At 44.6% G+C, this 14,939-nt stretch overlaps 1 protein-coding gene across 4 annotated transcripts in view; it reads right to left on the reverse strand.

Moving 5' to 3' along the window:
* Cdk6 (cyclin dependent kinase 6) overlaps positions 1–14,939 on the reverse strand; it is a 190,761-nt gene that overhangs the window by 44,731 nt on the left and 131,091 nt on the right. For all 4 annotated transcript variants that reach the window (XM_052173193.1, XM_052173195.1, XM_052173194.1 and 1 more), the window contains one exon: positions 9,148–9,257. In XM_052173193.1, coding sequence (XP_052029153.1) covers positions 9,148–9,257 — 110 coding nt within the window. The remainder of the gene's footprint in view (positions 1–9,147; positions 9,258–14,939) is intronic.

Below are 14,939 nucleotides of genomic sequence, written 5' to 3' on the forward strand. Positions count from 1 at the left end.
GTTTATCAAAAGGACACTATTGTTAAGTTATGAAATAAACAGACGGACGATTTGATGGCTTAGTGTGTAACCTTCTTTGTTTACTGAAATGTGTATATGAATTAATATCCATATACATACATCTGAGCTTATAATAAAGAAAAGATAGAGAAGTATGTTCAGGGGGTTAGCCTCGGATTTCTTGATGAGGGTACAAGAAAGAAGAAAACATTCTTACTTTGTACTTCAGTACCATTTTTCATTTTTACAATCAGGCTGTTCTTTAAGAGACACTGGTATCTAGAGCTCCTATCTCAACCCTTCCCTCGACACTTCTTGTTCCCTAAGGTGGTGTACAGACAAAGATCTCAGACACCGAGGTTCCCAGGTGCAATCAATGCTTGCACTGGGGGGAAATCACACTGGGGAAGATCTGCTGGGGTTGATATAGACCAACTTACAGATGTGACCAGATACCCAAGATGTAGTTCTACAGAGGCAAAGAGGGCAGTGTTAGAGTGGATTGTGGACATTCTCTGCTCTCTCAGCTTATCTCTAAAACTTCAGAAGCCCAGTACAGTAAAACAGGAAAGCAAATGACTTTGAACGTCGCAGACTGTACACGGGATGAGGCGGAGGCACGGTAAACTGTGGAGAAAGGCATAGGATGGAGGTGGATGACCGGTCCTCAGTCACAAAGCCAGAAGGGCTGGAACACACACCGGGAGCCTTGGTCCTACAAAAGAATTCTGTGCCATACACCCATTTCCTTACTGCAGCTGTGGTGGACAGCCTATGTACTCAGGAAGAGCACGGCAGAGAAAAGCTCAGTATGACGGATGCAGTCAGGATTGTGGGGCGAGAAGTAGACCGCAGCATATTTCTCCTGAGGGAGGCAGCTATTTGGTAACACCGCAGAAGATAGAAGGCTGGTAGGCACTGGGAACAGAAGGGGAAGAGTGCCTAGCTTTTAAATTTTTTTTTTAATGCATTTTATTTGCATGGGTGACTTACTTGCATGTATGTATATGTGTCATGTGTGTGCCTGGGGCCAGAAAAGGGAATAGGATACCCTGCTGCAGAAGTATGAACGGTTGTGAGCCATGTGGGTATTCAGAACGGCACCCATGTTCTCTCCAAGAGCTTTCCACCACTACATCATCTTTCCTACTCCAAAGGCAGAGTTCCTGGGAGGAAAGCCTTGAAACATTCTGTGGGGCCAAATAACGACATCTTGTCGAGGCCCGTGTGAAGTAAGAGCTTCTTCAAAAAGGTCTTGAGGCCTAATAACCCCACATTAGTTCAGCTAAGTTTTTGTGAAAGGGTGACTCTGTAATTCATGAATGAATTCATCATAAGACACAAAGCTGGAGAGAAGAAGCAGGGTTGGTAACGACGGGTAGCGTTGAAAAAAAAACGACCTCCATCAGGGTGACAGAAGTTGGTGCCGGAAGGGGCAGGGCCGGAGAGACCAGTGCAGACAATCCACAGGACTGGGGTGAAGAAAGATGAAGATGTATCTACGGAGACGGGGTCACCGAAGGAAAGGACCTTTGGGAGGGTGGTAGACGCAGTCCATCAGGGAACTCGGGATGCTGGAGCCCACTGAGGGTCAGCTTCTTCCTGTCTTAAATAAAACGTTCAGGAATGCAGCTTTGGGACTTGGGAGATGAAGAGAGGGTGACAAAGGAGGCAGAGGCGCCCAGAGATGTGCCTCATTACTGAGAGCCAGCTAGGCAGGGTTCACTGAATGAGAGCGTGCAGGTTCAGAGATGGCGCGGATACAGAGCGAGAAATCGAAGAAGGTCCGTGGATACGCGAGGCGAGCTGGATACGCGAGGCGAGCTTGGTCCACCTCTTGCGTGCCAGGGGGGCTTAGCTGTCGGTGCGCCCGGCTTCAGAGCCCCTTCTGGTCATGGAGGGGATAGGTCGTGGCGCTCTACACCACTCAGCCTCCGCAGGCCTCCGTTTTGTATCCGTAAAGCCGAGGTGGCAGCAGAATTTTGCCAGACACGCCCTATCATTTTTATCACCGGAAAGGACCAAGGGATGAGCCAGCCACGAAGTGGTGGCCACGCGCATGCGTATTCTTTAGAGACTTTTGGCCACAGAGTCGGAGAAAGCCTGGGGGCTTGGAAAGCTGAAGAAAGCATTTGTAGGACGAGAGAGAACGAGCAGGTGGTGACACCGCTGAATCGGAAGAGATCCCAGACGAAAAGTGAAGAGCACAACGGTTCTTAGAGATCCGCCCTGACAGGAGGGGCGGAGAAAAGGACGAGAGAAACAGGATTTCTTCACGGAAAGGAGAAGCTCACTGGATGGCTTCACCCGTCCCCAAACAAATCAGAGGTAAGGCAGAATGCAGGGCTGGGAATGTGGTGGTCTACTGCGTCCTAAGGGCTACAAGTCTCAAGCGCAGGGAGTCCCAGCCCTGGACCGAGTCTGCCACGGGCAGGCCTACAGAGAGCCAGGCGCGGGCACTGAGCGAGCACAGGTGCCTAGATCTGTCTGTAAGCAGAGATTTAAAAACAAACAAACAAACAAACAAGCAAACCATAAACCATCATAGATCAGCAATTCTCAACATGTGGATGAAGACCCTTTGACAAACTTTATATCTACAAAATATTGGCATTAAGTTTCAGAACAGTAGCAAAATTACCAAGTAGCAACATAAAGTAGCAACAAAAGTAATTTTATGATTGTGTGTGTGTGTGTGTGTATGTGCTGGTCACCACAACATGAGGAACTGTATTAAAGGTGCACGGTCTTAGGAATGTTGAGAACTGCTGATTTAGGTGATGCTACTTCAGGGGTGTTTCTCTGGGAAATGAGTGTAAAACTGAAACTCATGCCAGGAGTCATGGAATCCTTACTGCTAGCCGGTGGAGACAGGGAATGTGTAAACTGGGTGACTCTGGGCTGAGCCAACTGGGGTCTTTACACTGTTCTGTCCCCCACTTTGTGGAACCAGCATGACAGGTGACATCCCTTCTTGCTCTGGTTCTAGTTGATGCAATTGAGAACTTGTAGTGTTGATGAGAAGGCACAGAGAGACAGGCAGAATCACTCCCCACAGCAGCAGCAGACAGGCAATAATGCCGCAATTCCTTTCTCAGAGAGGACAGTACAGAGATACGCACACTATACAGGGGAAGCTGACCTGACGAGGGTCACCATGAGAATAAGCCCGGGAGAGAGGGTGACTTGTTGTAGAAAAAGGGTTCCCAGACTCAAGAGTTTCTTAGAAAGAGCCAGAATGGAGCCGTTGGCTGCTGGGAAGACATGGGAACATGGGAAGAAAGGGAAAACACCATGACCACAGGGCAGTGGAAGACTGGAGAAGACAGTCCCATCTGTGGAGAAGATCAAAGACAGACAGACTCGGCTGTACTAGGCTGGAGAGCTCAGGAGCCTGTAGGGCAGGGAAGCCCTCTGACAGCCCACACCCAACAGCTTCACAGGGCAAGCACAGTTTTCAAATCCATGGAAAGCTTCACAGTAAGAGTTGAAAACTCAACACCCATTAGACTGTCAACGTGTCTGCTTGCTCTCTGACGGAACTATCCTGGGTATGTCTATCCTTCTACCAAGACTGGTCCTCTTTACCTGGGTACCATCTCGGGCACATCCTTACCCAAGAGAATGTTCCTTAGAGTTGTTCCTATTTGGCTGGTTCTTTAAATGAAGACCAAGAAGAGAGCAGTCCGAAAGCCTAGGTGCGTCAGCGTCCGAAGCTCTGCACAAGTGTTCTGACCTAGCCTGAGGTGACAGGTTTTCTCACCTCCGGGTACCAGGACATTTGGGACAGCCAGTCAGGCACTTTCTTTCCACTAGGAGAGTGTGCTATGGAGACCCACCAACCAACACAGCAAGAGATGGGGAAATTGGCAAGGCACTCAGTAACGTCTTAGACATTTGCTCACTGGCCTTCAAGCCACAGAGGACAGCTGTAAACTGTGAGCTTCTGCTACTGGGTATTTTTAATTCATAGAAATCAATGACGACAAGTCTAAAGAAGCCACCAGACAAGGGGCAACATGATCATGAAGTCTTGTTTGTTTCCTGGTAACAGTGGCTGTACTTGTTATAGTCTTCTTGGTGGCATTTGGCATTTTGCAGCTAAGGATCTGCAGGGCTTTCAACCCAGAATTTCTAAGAATTACTATCTGTTCACCACAATCTCCATATTCGAAGAATTTGTAGCATATTTTATTCGGTTTCAATGTACACTCTCTTTTTATATCTTTGCTTTAACCTGGAAAGCCCCATAACTTTCAGACCAGAAATTAACAGTTCTGGCCAAGACCACAAAGCAACTAATAGGTACCTGGAAGAGTTGAGATTACTAGTTTATTTTGCCGCAGAGTTAAATACAACTTTATTCCTGTCCCTCCTTTTCCCCCTAGCCCTCCATCATATTAACTATATGGCTACTGACCAAATCTCTGACTGTTTAGCACAATGTGAAGTTAAGATGGTTTACTTACAAAGAAGAGAAAAGGGAGATTAAAAAGAATGTAGCTCTAATCCGTTTTATCCACTTTGTAGAATGCTTCTGTGGGTCAGTGCGGGCAATTATTAAACTCAGATAATAGTGACAGATGGTATTTAACTCTCTGGCTATTTGGCAACCATCTGCTCTAAGACTCTCTTTATTGAGTTTGTATTTCCTAGGCATCAGTTTTAGAACAGAAAGCATGTAACTCTTGATAATGTGTCGGAGAATCAATCAGCCGTCTTAATGCTGGGGAGACTGGAAACCACGGTCATCAACTGCCTGATCTGCTTTCTCACCTCTAAAATGTCATCCTAGTTCTCTTGTAGTAATACATAAAATACTCTAGAAAAAAAAAAAAGCCTGTGTGTGTTTGGTGATGCCAAGAGCAAAAACAGGACAGAGGAGAGCAATCAGCAGGTATAGTGTCAGAAAGACTTGTCGACAAGCCTGGCTCTGCTGGTGTTGCTGAACAAGTTATTCACCCTACTTGTGGAAGATTCCACATCTCTACCCTCTGAACATGGCACGGTGAGGTAACTTGTGAAGGACACGGCCCTGGGCTAGTCAGAACACGAGTGTTTCTGGCTTCTTTGCTTCTCCCCAACTTATAAAGGACACCAAGTTTTGCTCATACAAAATTGATTATTCCTCAAAGATTTGATCTAGACAACTAGGATGCGACTGACGTCTGGGCTTTCAGTGAGAATTCTTTACTCCCCCGAACAGTCTTATGCCAACCCACAGCACCCATCCCTCATCAGCCGGTTCTGCTTAATGAACTAATCATGATTATTTCTCAGGAATGGCCCTCTCTTATTGTTGCAGGAAATATCAAAAAAGACTGCCTGCACATTCTCATGTGGACGGGTCCACAGGGCTCCTGCTGGCCCACCAATGGACACGCAAACTCTCCGCGGGTTAGGCCCACGATCTGTGATCCGCCGACCTGCCCACTTTCCAGCCTCTGCGGGGGTCCTGCCAGTTCATCGCGCTACCACGCAACGCCCCACACATCCCACAGTCTGCAAGCTCCCCTCCCCCAATTACCAGGTAGAAGCATGACTCTTAATGCTTAATTAGTTAGCCAATTAGATTTATGTATATTTAAAATCACAATTACAAGATGCCAATTCAGTAATTTAAGAGCCAATTGATAATGATTAAAGCTTTATCCCAATATTTCTAACCTCATAAAAACATAGCTATTTGTGGCTAGTAAATGCCACACAGGTCCATGTCCGAAGTCATCTCGGTTCTCCTCCCTTCTTCTCCTGCAACCTCTCTATCGCCCTCAACTCCTAGCCCCGCCTCCCTTTTCCTGTCCAATCACAGGCGCTCTACTGCCCTAAAGTGATTGGACATGGAAAATCCTGCAACATCATATAGCAACCATTCTTTAGGGAGTTGCATTTTAGGGTTTAGTTGAGTTTTAGACATACTCAGTTGGTGAGCTATTTTGGTGGATGGTCATGGACAGCTTCTTAATAATCTTGATATTTATATAGATTCTAATGTCTATCAGCTAAATAAGTAGCTGGTTTACCAAAGCTATGGCTTTATGTGTTCTTGTTTAGGGTGAGGCTACATTAAAAACTAAGCTGATTTAGGGTAGTGAAAAATCAGTAAGTAAGCAATATAAAGCTGCCGTAACAGCAAAAACTAGACAGGCATCAAATATTCCCCGAATTACAACTAGCTTTCAGCAATGAAAGGGCATGCTTTCGGGATCCTGGGCCTTTCAGTTCTCAACAGGCTCTCCATGGAAACAGGAGTCCAGCTAGATCCTGGAAATGCTGGAATACTGGGACACTTTTGGTTCAGTTAAGAACCATGCTATGTTCACACATCTGGGTGGTATCACAGGAATATCAATGTGACCTGAGCAGAAACAATCTATACCCACGTTCAAGGTCATAATTGTCAAACCTGCAGGACTAGGAAGGGACAGGGTATCCTAGGAAGGATGTGACTTGGCGGAGACAGTCTGCTTTAGCTTTAGGATCCAGTTTCTGACACTGCTTCGTCCTTTAGTCACTCAGACCTTGATCTACTCCTCTATGCAGGACCTTCTGGAGGAAGGGTTTCTATGCCCCCACTCTCTTACTCTCCCAGCAGGCAATGCAAGAGACAGTCATTATCACCACCAAAGCCTTTCCTTGAGCCTCCCCTCTCAGTCTTTTACAATGGGAAAATGTAATTTTCCCATTGTAAAAGGGCTTGATGAACTGGTAATAGAGTGTATCATATATTCTCCATGTTATTTAAGAGTCCTCAAGCTAGGCTGGGAACCTAATTATCAATCAGACCGATCACTTAGGTGGAAATGTGTTTAAGGCTCAAAAATGAAACTTGGGGTTGAACTGTTCCATAGATGAGTACCACTCAGACTTAAAATATTGCCAATGTCTTAATAGACAATGCTCACTTCTAATACCTCAAGTTTTATCTTTCTTTTAACATCTTTCAAAACTAGTTTTTTTTTTTAAATCATCAATCACAGCTAATCTAATTCATACTGTGGAAAAATAACTGACCTCCCCACCCCCAAAAGAGAGACTCTATCTTTACACAGAGGAAAATTCTAAACGCGTAATAGAATTCGAATGAACTCTTAGTATTACGGGTGTTATTCCAAATTGCCTAGAACAACCACTCTGAATTCCACCTTGCTCTCTCCACTTGTGGGTCTTAACCTCCTGTATGACTGTAAGGTTTCAACCTAAGGTGTTTCGCTCGTTAGATGAAAGAATTACTTGAAGCACCTTAAACAAAAAAACAAAACAAAACAAAACAAACAGAATTCCTGGCTCAACTAAATAATGCATCAGAACCTCAAGGGAGTGCCTGAGATGTGCACCATTAAGGACTGCCCATACCTGGCAACTCCATCATCCAATCTAGTAGTTCTTACCATATTAGGATCAAGCGGAGGCCTTGCCAAAACACAGGGAGACAGAACCTAGCTCCAGAACTAACTCAGACGCAAAGAATTCACATTTCTAAGAAGGCCCTGCTGCACAGGGACCACACTCAAAAATGACTTAAGGGCAGAAGAGACGGCTTAGCCGGTCAAGTGCCTGCCTTGTAGACCCAGGCACTGCAGATCCATCTCTGGCACCGACATAAGAATCTGGGCATGGTGGCATCCTGTGTCCTAGGGCTGGGGAGGTTCAGCAGCCAGCCCCAGGTCCCAGCGAGACATCCATGTCTCAATAAATGTGGAATGCACTGAGGTTGACTTCTGGGCTTCACGTGCACACATATAGACAAGACCCCCTTCCCTTCCTCAACAGTTCCAGGTTCTACTTATTCAGGCCGGTTAGTAGTCTCTGCTGATTCAGTAGATAGCTGATTTTTACGCCCCACCCCCTTAAAATTAGTACTACATTAGAAGATACTCGACGTCCTTTCAATTCAGACCCCGGCTAGTTTTTGGGGACCATTCAACCGCAGTACCCTGCTACATCAAGGATTAGAAAAACAAACACCACGCAGAAGCTCTGGCAATATACTCCACACAGAGTAGGGCAGTGCAAAGCTGTCTTTGTACGCTCGTGTCTCTCTGCCACAATCCCACCCTGCGAGTGACAGTGAGTTGTGCTGAGGTGTAGAAGCGGTTCACAGACGTCACTGCATGAACTTCCTCTGGTTAGAACGACCAGCAAGCCAGACTGGCTGCCGCTTCTCTCCTCAGAAAAGAAGCTGCGCAGAGACGAACACATTCGATAGGGATAGGCTTGGCTTCTCACTCACCTCTTCTGAGTCGAAACAACAAAATAGCAACGGAACCAAACATGATTAATGCCGTTGGCCTATTTTTTGGTGACCTAAAACTCAGGTGAACTACCACTTTTGCAAGTGGGGTGGCCCTCGGAGGTCATAGGGTCTGATCACCGCCCCATGAAACCTGCAGACACACCTCTGATGTGTGGGACACATGGACACTAAGTGAGAAGGCAGCAGCCTGATCTGATCATCAGATCCCCCTTCTAAGCAAATCTGCTTCTCAAGGATGTACTTTATTTTACCTTGTGTGCATACCACAGCATCCCTTTGAAGATCAGGGGACTTTAGAGAGTCTGTTTTCTCCATTGGCCATGTGGGTCCTGGGAATTACACTCAGGTCCTCAGGCCTGGTACCAAGTACCCACCAAGCTGTCTCAACGACCTGCAAGCCTCTACAGTGCCCAAATGCGCTGGATCCCTCCCCCATATGGCGGGGCTATATCAGGGCTTTAAGGCATCACTCAGGTCTCCCTTGCCTGCTACTTTTTAACCTGATACCCTGCACCAACAGTTTCCACCATCAGAATTTCTGTTAAAAACTCCATAGCTCACTGCAGGTAGGGGAAGTGCTGTGACAGGGATTTAAAATGCACGAGAAAAGAAAATAATAGAGGAAAAATAAAAACCAAAACAACAACGACAACATAGTCCTGATCCTCCCGTGGGTAAAGTCTACTCTGAGGTTCTTTCTTCACTAAAGAGATGCTTCAAGTTAACCATTTAGAACAACGGGGGAAATCACTCAAACAGTTCCCACAGGCCAGAAGCTCTGAGAACACAGATGTAGGACAGGAGCGTCTGATCACTACCCTCAGCAGAGACAGAAATGTCATGCGGGCACAAAAAAGACAGATAATTCAGAGAAAAAACGGAGTTCTTACTTTCGGCGAAACATTTCCGCAAAGATGCAGCCGACACTCCAGAGGTCCACGGGGGTGGCATAGCTGGACTGGAGCAGGACTTCTGGGGCTCGGTACCACAGTGTGACGACCTGCAACAGCAAAGGGACCGGAGCGTTACCGAGGAAGCCGGCTGTTGGGTGACAAACCCATCTCGTGTGGCCCAAGGACAAGATCTAGTTCATATAGAACTCCTATGCCTCGTGGTAAAGACACAAGGGAGGCAAGAAGCACACAAGACTCCCCGGGCCAGGAAATTGCATCATCGCTCACCCTGGGCTCCCATTTCAGACGGTCTTAACGGGACTGGGACGGTACATGACACAGGCTTCAGAGAGCAAAGAAAAAGAAAAAAACCAAAACAAAGCCAAAACGCTTATCAGAAAACTGCCCTCCCCTACTTATGAGACTTCAAAGCAACACATAGAAAACAATGCTGGCCCAACTCCCAAGAAAGCAAGGTGATGCCAGAGGCTGTTGGAGGATGACCCTGAAGTGTACACAGCATCCCAGGCCAAGTCAAAACTGCTCGTATAACATGACACTATGGGGAATCAAAATAAACTCCCCTTCCCTGGTGCTCTCAGCCAACAAAACAGAAGAAAACAAGACAGGATGCCTAACGCAAGTGTTTGCACTGTGTCTGACGATGTCCCACCGAGGAGGGTTGTAATGGTGAGAACCCATTTGACGTAGAGCAGACTGACTGAAGCACAACTCTAACGATTTCGTCCAGGCTGAAGGTTGAGGAAAAGACCAGGTCACGGTTTCAGATTCATGTGTGTGGGGGGGAAGCAGATGCCTGCCTCCCTGTTCTAGAGCGCAAAGGCAGAAGTTCTACAGACTCTTGAAGTAAGGGCATACTCCATATCTTCAGATACTCAGTCAATATCTTTTACATATTTTACACACACATTTTGCATTATCCAGATCCCGTTATCCTCACTGTTTTGTCTGTGCTGCTGTCTAGGGCGCCTTCAATCTGGTGTGCTTTGATCCTGTGTTGCTGGGGACACTGATAATCGGGGTAGCAGGTCTCTGAAAACGTCTTCTATCAGTCCTTCTCTCCATGTACGTCCACCGTGTTCTCTCACAGGACGGGATTTACTCAGCTTTCGCTGAGCTGCTTGACCTGCAGAACGTGGCAGTGATGTCTGAGGCTAGGGGCCCCTTCGAGTGCTTACTCTTGAGATGCTCCATCTAGGGACCCAGAAGTGACGCTGTGAGATGTTCACAAAGACACTCTGACAGCCCCTGCTAAATTCTCAGCTGAAAGCTATGCGAGCCACCAATATGGGACAAAGAAGGCCAGCTTGTCCCCCAGGCATCTAAAGATGGCTGGGATGAGTCCAGTCAACGTACAAGAGGATGCGAAAGAACAAAACAGTGGTTGTTAACTTTTGGGGATGAGTATACAGCAACCTCTCACAGTTCTCTCGTATCTTCCTCTCACATAATACGTTTTGCTTCAAATCCACCGAGGGGTCAATTTTAGTTAAGAGACATTTAGCTGACATCTAATGGAAGAGAGTGTATCAGACGTGGAGGCACATACCTAATCTTAGCATGTAGGAGGCTGAGGCAGGAGGATCATGGGTTTCAAAACCAGCCTAGACTATATAATGGATAACACCACCCCCAACGACAAAATTGAAGGTATTTTGTGGTAATGTAATAGAAATAAAAGAAAAATCTGACAATACTAAATGTTCTTTCGGTTGTCACCCAGCTCTACTCTATATTTGTCCGGCTTCTTCCTGGTAGTTCTATAAATGCTAGACTACATCCTTGTTTTCAACTCTGATAGGGAATGGAACCATCCATGGAACTTAAAACAAAGCAAACAACAACAACAACAAACCCTAAGCTACCTCACCAAGTTAGAGGGTCCTGAACTGTTTATTTTGCCCTTTCCTAATTTTCTTATTTTAACATTATCTAGAGAATGCTTTGCGAGATTTGAGCACTACTGGATTACCTAACACAGTTCCTACCACCACAGTTTGTCCATTCTGTTCTCTTTGCTGCAGTATCTATTATAATCATTAAAAAGTTTCAACATTAAAAATATGAACATATTGATTGATAGATTTAGGAATTTCCCTTCTACTCATTTTAAAATTTACTTAACACTCAAAAGTACACATAGAATTTTTATCTGATGCTTTTAAAATGTCTATTAAAAGTGACCATGTGATTGTTCTTTGTTTTCTAATGATGGACATGACATTAGACTTCCTAACACTAGACCAATCCTGCTTCCTTGGGACTCACCATTACTAATCATCACACACATTACATACACTTATCAACTATTTGCAAACATTTACTCAGGATATTAATATTTTTGTAAATGAGAGCAGCCTATGGGATCTTCTGTGTGTGTCTTTCCCATGTTTTGACATCAGAAATAAGCAATCAGTCCACTTTCTTCTTCATTTTGGAAGCATTAATGAAAAGAATCAGTGATCCTTTGACAGCTCCTAAGCTGTCTGATCCATGCCTTGGTTAGTTGGGTGTGTTTACAGCTGTTTGAGTCTCTTCTTGGTATCTGGTTCACTAAATGTTTGAACCTCTTCACGAGTCAGCTTTGATTATGACCAAGGACTTCTCTACTGACTCTTGAATTTCAATTTTAAACCATATTGGCTTGACGCAGCTGCCAGAATTCCCATTGCTTTGGTTCTGATGGCTTGCTCGGCTGTTCCAGTGGCCGTTCCAGTGACTGTTTCAGTGGCCGTTCCAGTGGCTGTTCCGGTGGTTGTTTTAGTGGCCTGCGCACGCAATCCGACTGTTTCTTTTCATATGTCCTTTAGTTCTTCTCTCTCCATATCTGTCAGGCGCTTAGTCACATTATTTTAAAAACTAACATGGAGTTTTATTTCCATCTTGGGCATATTACTCTTTTATTGGATAATCTAGCGATTTCCCTTTTTTTTATTCTACACAGTTTCCCGCATCATCTTTTGTTTTCTCTTGCACTTTTCTTAGTTGAAAAATTTTGGATTCCATTAATGGAATAATTATTTACATCCGAATTTTTATCAGTTCTGTTCAACCCCAGATGACTATTTATTGTTTCTTGTTTTTCCACCCTTGGGGATTGAACACAGAGCCTTGTACACATGAAGCAAGGGTTTTTCCACTGCATTACAGCCCCAGATCACAGCTCTCTTCCAACTGCTGTGTGTGTGTGTGTGTCCCTCCTTCCCCCTTACCTCTTTCCACCAGAGTGCAACCTATCCTACTTGGGCTTTGTTCTTGTTCCTGTACTGACAGCTCCCACTTGCTGCTGCTGTTCTATGGTGTGCATTCTCCATTTTGTACAGTCTGTATCACTGAGGTTGTGTGTCATGTAAGGCCTTGTATTTTGCTGTATTTGCCCAGTTCTGAGTCCCTCGCTCCCCTCCAGGCCCTCCCCCTAGAATTTCTCAAGGTCTATGTTTCATACACATACTGGCCTTATGTCTTTTGGCACCTAGCATTTATGATAATACCATGTTAGTACGATAACAAGAACTTAGATGGTACACACAGACTAATATACAAGTCCCAGTTAATTCTGGTGTAAAATGTAAAGAGTACATTCATTCAAATCAGGAATTAAAAATGTAAAATCTACACAAGGAAAAATGGCAATTCTGCCATTGAAGCACACAAAATGAAGGCTACATAAATGGCATGACGATGGTGTGGGAAAGCTGTATTAAATAGGTCATAGCAGGCTGGACAGATGGCTCAGCGGGTATGAGCACTGACTGCTCTTCCAGAGGTCCTGAGTTCAATTCCCAGCAATCACAAGGTAGCTCACAGGTGGGTCAATTAGAATTTAACCTCAGGTTGATTAAAGAACTTGTATCGATCAGTAAAAAAATAATATAACTGAAAAATGGCAACATTTATGAAAAAACAACCTATAAAACACACAAACCGCCCAAGTTTCTCCTCTCTCAGAGGGTGATCAGAAAGAGATGTCACTCTTTGTAATGGAACTGAACGGGAGGGCTGATCTGAAGAGATTGGCATAATGACATCCTTCCGACTTGCCTCTGTTAGGTAAAATTGTTTTAACCTGCAAATTGGCCCAACCCTTTTAGAGGATAGTCCACAAGTTCCCGATCCAGCAGAAATAGTTATGCTCCTAAACAAAGTTATTCCTAAGGATGTTTATGGCACTGTAATGAAGAACAGGGGAGCATTATCTATCCTTCAAACAAGAATGGGACTGTTCTCATCCTGTGCATCCTGCTGACGCAGAAAAGATGTCCGTGAAGGAATGGTCAACTATGAACTCTGTTGCAGTCTATTCTGATTTTTGTTTAAAAAGTTACATGTGGGTTTGAACAACACGGTCGCGGTGTGCCTGGAAAAGTGTCTGTAGGGACACGGCATGAAGCTTGTAGTAGACGTCCCTCATGCAGCCTGGAGACGCGGGGTGGCGAGTGAGAGCCAGCTGCTGTTAGTAAGCCGAGAACGGGGAATTCCACATGTTGGGTAGCCTGGCCCAAAGCACGAGGTCTCCTGAAAAATCTCACAGGGCCAAGCACCCACAAGCCCACAGGTAAAGGCAGACTGAAGTCATGCCACTAATGGGCAAGATTTTTAAATGTATTTTGAAATATCTTGAGCTTTTTAGGTGAGTCTGCAAGTGGTAGAAACTCAGCTGCCTTTTGGTTTCAACTTACTCCTTTGAAGAATGGCTTGAGAGAAAGGTTACTGTTGCTTTCCATCCCGGCCAGGACAGATGGCTAAGAGCTGAAAATCTTCTGTGCCTCTGTGAAGGCCCTGCTTGATCTCCATAAGCAAAACGGAGAGGAGTTAGACTACCTCCATACTCTATTTGAACTAACAACATTTATCTAAAGATGGCTTAATTTTGGTGAAATTCTTATGGAAAAGAAATTGAGTTAAGATTACCTTTCTATAGGAGTAAAAGGATTAAAAAAATACAAAAGCGGGGGGAAGAATTATATTTCTGTTGAATTCTCAAGTAGAATAATTCCCAAGAGTACCCAGGACCTACACTAAATAATAACATTATTTATGCTTTCTAAATTAACTTTCTAAAGTCATCCTCATTTATATATTATTTTTTATATATAAAGAAAGCTTTTCTAGCATCAATGTCTTATGAATATAAGAGTAATCCAGAGTCCTTCTATTCTCTTGTTAAGTTTCTATAGTTTTAAAAACCTGAAACTAGTCCTACTGTCTAATCCAGAGTCCTTCAATTTTCTTGTTAAGTTTTTGTAGTTTTAAAATCTGAAGCTCTGTATGATTTGAAACATTTTGTTACAACCAAATCTCATTTTAAGTCCTTGGGAACAAAGTATAACACATTTTCTTTTCCTGGCAGTGAAATACAAGTTTGCTTTCCTTTGGAATTATTATACTTCTGTGGAAATTTCTGACGGGAAAACTGTCCAATGCACAACTACTTTAAATGTGTGCAAAGTGGAAAGGTATTAATTACTAATATGAAAGTCTTCTAAAGTCTCAATGCACAAACATTATCATGGGAAAGCCCTGGGCGCAATGCGTATGAACCAGGGCTGAAGAATCTGTGACAAAGGTTGCTGCCAATGGTAACAATACAGTTGTCTAGTAAGCAAAGATAACAATAGGAACTATGGTCAGAGTCTGGCTCCAGCCAGCTGGAATCAAAGTGAATAGGGTGTTTATTACAATCATTACATATATTAACAGCCTCTAGAGGTGCTGAATGGGTCTGGTGGCAGGAGGGGGAGTGGGAGGAGGTGGGGGTTCAAGGATGT

This window comes from Apodemus sylvaticus, chromosome 2, assembly GCF_947179515.1.
Source record: "Apodemus sylvaticus chromosome 2, mApoSyl1.1, whole genome shotgun sequence".
Taxonomy (NCBI): Eukaryota; Metazoa; Chordata; class Mammalia; order Rodentia; family Muridae; genus Apodemus; species Apodemus sylvaticus.